General features: G+C 37.8%; 1 protein-coding gene across 1 annotated transcript in view; it reads left to right on the top strand.

Moving 5' to 3' along the window:
* LOC132753434 (uncharacterized) overlaps window positions 1–5,094 on the top strand; it is a 30,325-nt gene extending 25,231 nt beyond the window's left edge. Inside the window, exon 3 of the mRNA XM_060743913.1 lies at window positions 3,335–5,094. Coding sequence (XP_060599896.1) covers window positions 3,335–5,094 — 1,760 coding nt within the window. The remainder of the gene's footprint in view (window positions 1–3,334) is intronic.
* Window positions 5,095–6,755: the final 1,661 nt, after the last annotated feature.

Below are 6,755 nucleotides of genomic sequence, written 5' to 3' on the forward strand. Positions count from 1 at the left end.
AATGGGTGACTCCATTGCAGAATTTAGTAACAGAGAAAAAGAGCATTAGTGGCAAAAGCGAAAAATACAAAAAAAAAAAAAACAACAAAAAAAAAACAAAAACAGTGAAAGACTTTGTCATAGAGAGCTAAGGACAATCTGATCTATGATAGAGTCGGACCATTTAATATTTATTATAATATTTACTGCTTAATTTTAGCACTTTTAAGTGTTGAGATTATAGAGTACCACTAAGCCAGTGCTAGGGGGCGTGAGGGATGTTGCATCTTTTCATTATCCCTCATGTAGAGACTCAATCAAACCGAGTCTGCAATTCTCTTGTAATTTTGTTGTTTTTAATGCTTCCGAGGGATCACTTTTTCCCCCCTCTCAGTCTCACTCATTAAAATCCAGTTAATTGATGCACTTCATTCATGTTATCAAAAAAAGTAAAAAATCAATTTGAGGCCTCGATTGCAGAGTGGTTAAAGTCACTGACCATAAATCATTGGCCACACACTGCTGTGAGTCCGAATCCCAGAAGGGATTTTGGATTCTTCTTTCATGTATTGAAGCCATCAAACGACCTAAATAACTTTTAGGATAGTAGTTTAACTCCAGTCTAAAGTGACTGTAACAGTGTAAAAAATAGCATCAATGTCACTTATACCCACTTCTCACAAACCATCACACCCCTCAAAGAATCCATTTGAACTATGCACAGAGTTATTGCTCTTGCCATAAATTTAGGCTCTAATGAGCTATTTTGCTGATGTGTTTCATCATTGGATACTGGATATATAAATGTAATTGCTTTTGATATTTTGATATATTGTTGCCAACTTTAGCAAAGTATCATACTAATTGCCTCAAAACATGCAATACATTTTATTAAAATCCATTGTTGTATTGTATTTCAACGTTTAATTCAGTTTTTTTTAAAAGCGGTGACTTTATTACAGAAATGTAATACACTAAGCCACCGCAGGCTACCATACCAAACCTAGAAAATTATCTATTATAGTAAATGAATAATAGTTTGTAGTTGTGAAAATAGTAGATTTTTTTAATGCCATTTCAATTTGAAAAGAAACCTGAGCCTTATAGAATGGTGACCTACCTAATAACGGAGATCAAAACTACTGAATTAGCTTTTATATATGATTTCATTTTTCGTATTTTATTTATAGTTTTTTTTCATGCAATATAAAGTCGTTTTCCCTACAGAGTGGGCTCATTTAACTGGTGGGAGTGTCTTAAAATTGCTTTGTTTAGCAAGGTTATTGCCAATAATTCATAGTATTTACGTGACCTTGTAAACAGTTTATTTTAGTCGAAGGAACCTTCGTGTTTCATACATATATTGCTCACAGATTTCTATATTTATTGCTTTTCATTCAATATATTGTTATGGAATCTCTTTTAATAAAGTTGACGTACAAAAACAGAAACCACGTTATTAGTGCATGACTGAGGCGGGGTTATCAGTGTTACATAAGACTTTCCTATCTTACTGTAACAATTAAATGTTGTTGTTTTTTCTGGTTATTATATAATTGTTTTTAGAGAAAAGTGTAATTTGTAAACATATCTTGCTATTGTCAGAGCTATTTATAGAAACAGCAATTTCCGATTTGAATAAAAGCAGTTCATTTATTGTTCTTTAAGTATTTTAAAATGTTAAATAATTTGATATCTCATTTTATTTTGGGAATTTGATATCTAACTTTATTTTGGGTTATATTCTAAGATTTGAACGCCTTTGTTTATGGCAACACAGTATTTTATTGCTTAAATGTATCCCTGTATATCAGATTATTCTAAAATTAAAGTAGTTAAGTGTTAATCATTATCGAACAACAACAAAATCAAGTTAGTTACACATCAAATACCAGGTTCAGTTTGAACCCTAAACCTGCTGGTGGCTACAGAATCTATGCAAGCGACCAGCCCAGACCAACATCAGACAAGTACCCTATAATGAAGTCTATAAAGAATTTAAAGGCATATGCTATAGTGTCATTATATGTCATTTTGTAGTAAAAAAAAAAATTTAGATTTTAATTAAATTCTTTTATACAGTTTTCATATGTCTATAATTATGTGTTTATGACAACTATAGCATACACTGTGTTATAGAATAGCATTATTTGAGAGGCATGTAAGACAGTCATTATGATTGACAATCCATGATGGTTACCCTTGTTAAGCTGATGACCCTTTATGTTTAAGGTCATTTAGTAAAAGGGTCACTGATTTACAGCTGGAAAATATGAATGCCATTCAACTATTTTTCTTCAGTCTTTAATATATACTGGTTAACCATAGAATGATCTTAATCATATTCTTTGAGAGTGTTAAAGTTGAAGATTAAGGTCACCATTTCTTAAATCTTTATAGTATTCGGTCAATAGATACAATTATAGACAGATGACCTTATTTGTATTTTTGGTCATTATGTCAAATTTCATATTAAACTTATATAACAGATTCTGCTAAAGAACTGAAGTATTAAATTTCAGTTAAATCTTCCAGATTGCATAGGTTGAATTGCTTCTTTCATAGAATATGACCCCTCTGGTATTTAAGGTATATGTCTCTAGGACCCGAGACATGCACTTTCTCACAAAAAGAATCTACTTTTGAAATTGCTTGTTTCATTAGAAATAATTGAGAAAAAAATATCTGGGAAATAACATGATTACACTTTAACATTATTCTGGAATTACTAATTGAGACAATTTGCCACACTTTATTTTTACTAATTCCAACTGTGTTTGTTAATCTATTACAAATGTAAAATCATGCAGTTTGTCCAGGCTCTATATTGTTGAAACTCATATTTTGTATTTTGATACTACAATTACCTAAGACTTTGAATGGATTATTCCAGATTCGAAACCATGTAAATCCATTATACAAATTTAGCAACGTTTAGGGTTAACATTAAGTTTTGGAAATAATATCAGACCAATGTCCCCAACTTTTCCCTCAGGCCCTTGTCCCCAGTGCACAGTGAGACAAGTGTCCTCAGATCAGTGTCTTCAGTGCACAGTCCGACCAGTGACCTCAGTGCACAACCAGACCAGTGTCCTTAGTCCACAGTCAGAGTAGTGTCCTCAGTGCACACTCAAACCAGTGTCCTCAGTCAACAGTTAGACCAGTGTCCTCAGTCTACAGTCAGAGTAGTGTCCTCAGTCAACAGTCAGACCAGTGTCCTCAGTCAATAGTCAAACCATTGTCCTCAGTCAACAGTCAAACCATTGTCCTCAGCCAACAGTCAAACCATTGTCCTCAGTCAACAGTCAAACCATTGTCCTCAGTCAACAGTCAAACCATTGTCTTCATTCAACAGTCAAACCATTGTCCTCAGTCAACAGTCAAACCATTGTCCTTAGTCAACAGTCAAACCATTGTCCTCAGTCAACAGTCAAACCATTGTCCTCAGTCAACAGTCAAACCACTGTCCTCAGTCAAAAGTTAGACCAGTGTCCTCAGTCCACAGTCAGACTATTGTCCTCAGTCAACAGTCAAACCATTGTCCTCAGTCAACAGTTAGACCATTGTCCTCAGTCCACAGTCAGACCAGTGTCCTCAGTCAACAGCCAGACCAGTGTCCTCAGTCCACAGTCAGACCAGTGTCCTCAGTCAACAGTCAGACCAGTGTCATCAGTCCACAGTCAGACCAGTGTCCTCAGTCCACAGTCAGACCAGTGTCCTCAGTCCACAGTCAGACAAGTGTCCTCAGTCCACAGTCAGACCAGTGTCCTCAGTCAACAGTCAGACCAGTGTCCTCAGTCCACAGTCAAACCATTGTCCTCAGTGCACAGTCAAACCATTGTCCTCAGTCAACAGTTAGACCATTGTCCTCAGTCCACAGTCAGACCAGTGTCCTCAGTCCACAGTCAGACCAGTGTCCTCAGTCCACAGTCAGACCATTGTCCTCAGTGCACAGTCAGACCATTGTCCTCAGTGCACAGTCAGACCATTGTCCTCAGTGCACAGTCAGACAAGTGTCCTCAGTCCACAGTCAGACCATTGTCCTCAGTCAACAGTCAGACCATTGTCCTCAGTGCACAGTCAGACCATTGTCCTCAGTGCACAGTCAGACCATTGTCCTCAGTCCACAGTCAGACCAGTGTCCCCAGTGCACAGTCAGACCAGTGTCCTCAGTCAACAGTCAGACCATTGTCCTCAGTGCACAGTCAAACCATTGTCCTCAGTCAACAGTCAGACCAGTGTCCTCAGTCCACAGTCAGAACAGTGTCCCAGTGCACAGTCAAACCATTGTCCTCAGTCAACAGTCAGACCATTGTCCTCAGTCCACAGTCAGACCATTGTCCTCAGTCCACAGTCAGACCATTGTCCTCAGTGCACAGTCAAACCATTGTCCTCAGTCAACAGTTAGACCATTGTCCTCAGTCCACAGTCAGACCAGTGTCCTCAGTGCACAGTCAGACCAGTGTCCTCAGTCCACAGTCAGACCATTGTCCTCAGTCAACAGTCAGACCAGTGTCCTCAGTCCACAGTCAGACCATTGTCCTCAGTGCACAGTCAGACCATTGTCCTCAGTCCACAGTCAGACCAGTGTCCCCAGTGCACAGTCAGACCAGTGTCCTCAGTCAACAGTCAGACCAGTGTCCTCAGTCAACAGTCAGACCAGTGTCCTCAGTCCACAGTCAGACCAGTGTCCCCAGTGCACAGTCAGACCAGTGTCCTCAGTCAACAGTCAGACCAGTGTCCTCAGTGCACAGTCAGACCATTGTCCTCAGTGCACAGTCAGACCATTGTCCTCAGTCAACAGTCAGACCAGTGTCCCCAGTGCAGTCAGACCAGTGTCCTCAGTCAACAGTCAAACCATTGTCCTCAGTCAACAGTCATACCAGTGTCCTCAGTCAACAGTCATACCAGTGTCCTCAGTCAACAGTCAGACCAGTGTCCCTAGTACACAGACCATTGTCCTCAGTCAACAATCAGACCAGTGTCCTCAGTCAACAGTCAAACCATTGTCCTCAGTCAACAGTCAGACCAGTGTCCTCAGTCAACAGTCAGATCAGTGTCCTCAGTCAACAGTCAGACCAGTGTCTCAATAGGACCAGTGTCCCCAGCAAATAGTAAGATCAATGTCTCCAATGCACAGTCAGGTCAAATAATTTGTCAGTACAATCTTGCAGCCTGTCTTATCAAATTCTTTGTATATGTATACAAAGCCAACATGATATGAATAACTACTAACTCATCAATAATCTTTTACAACAGTCCTCAGGATTCGTGGACAGTAAAGATATTTTATTTGTTTTTCTGGATTTTAACACCAATTTTAAGATTTTGAATTTCAAAATGAACTATTCTGAATACCAAGCTGGACAAGTCCATTACAGATAGTCGGGAAGATAGAGCGGGCATGATGAAATGAAGCTCTTCAAGTTTAAACTCATCATTAATCTTATATTCAACAGTGTGCAGGTTTTGGGACTCTCTTTTGTTTGTCAAACATGCGGTATGAATTAATTAAATAAAAAAGTTTTGAGAATATCTGCTGAATCACCTCACCATTGATATCTAAAATCTTGAGATTCCGATCTTGGGTGTATTTTGATCTCTTCACAGACAGAGAGTGGGTTTATCCAAACAAGAATTTTAATCTCTAACTTGCCAAAAATACACTGGCTGTATAAAGCTGTCTTGTTAATATCGGAAACGAAATTGATGTGTTAACATTTTACAACTTCAAAGGTTTAAGTATTCTTGATTTGAAATTGTTTTCATATAGTATAAAAAGACCCGCATGACTTTGTAGTAATGTAGTCGGAAAAGAATATGATTTAGAAGTTTATATCGTACATGCTGTATAAGTGACGAAAACGGAATGGGAACTTATTAATACGCCCATATTTGATATATACAAGGAAAATATTTGTTGATTGTTAAAACACAGTACAAATTTTGTTAAAGATAGTTTTAAACTGAAACCTTTGTTTTGTGCAAACAAGCCTTTTGTCAAATATTTAGATTTATATTATTGATGCCCTAAATCCTATTCACTTTGAGACAAAATGACTTGCATAATTATATGACCAGTATAGGGCTGAAACAGTTTGCATGTCATGTAATTCGCCATAGCTTTGTTTGTTGACGGCTAGATTTTTGTATTTTTATGCACCCATCATCCACCCTCCCCCACATTATCTCCCTCTCTACCCCCCTGAAGGATCGGGGAGCAGATAGTTGATTGTTCATCCTTCAGAGATTCCGTGTTCTCAATATCTCTTAGCGATTATATTTATCTTGGTAGATACATTTTGGATAGTCCTATGACTTTGGGATCAAGGTCAAGGCCACCAATACTAAAAATAGATTTTTACACTTTTGTTTATGCAGCTTTCAATCATTGACTGATGACTTTCAAATTTTGTAGGTATATACTTTGGGTGGTCCTCTAACTTTTGGTGGAGTTAGGTGTCACTTGGGTCAAGGTTGCAGCAGTTTGATGAGCATCCATACCTTTAGTAATATGTCTTGTTAGTACTGAAATACCCTAGATATAAACTAATAATGGAGAATTGAAATCGGTTCACCCCTACCATGTTCATATGGCAATGTTGACCTGACTATGGCCTGAATGTTTCAATAATTATCTGCCAATAAACTTATGATTTCAGACTAAAGTTGTTTGAAATTTGCATTCTTTATTAATCCGCAACCAGTAGAAGTTAAATATTAACAAAAAACCACATTTTTCCAATTGATCACCTAACAGAATGCAGAAATATTGC

Source organism: Ruditapes philippinarum, unplaced genomic scaffold (assembly GCF_026571515.1).
Source record: "Ruditapes philippinarum isolate M1 unplaced genomic scaffold, ASM2657151v2 ctg1779_1_1_1_1, whole genome shotgun sequence".
Classification (NCBI taxonomy): domain Eukaryota; kingdom Metazoa; phylum Mollusca; class Bivalvia; order Venerida; family Veneridae; genus Ruditapes; species Ruditapes philippinarum.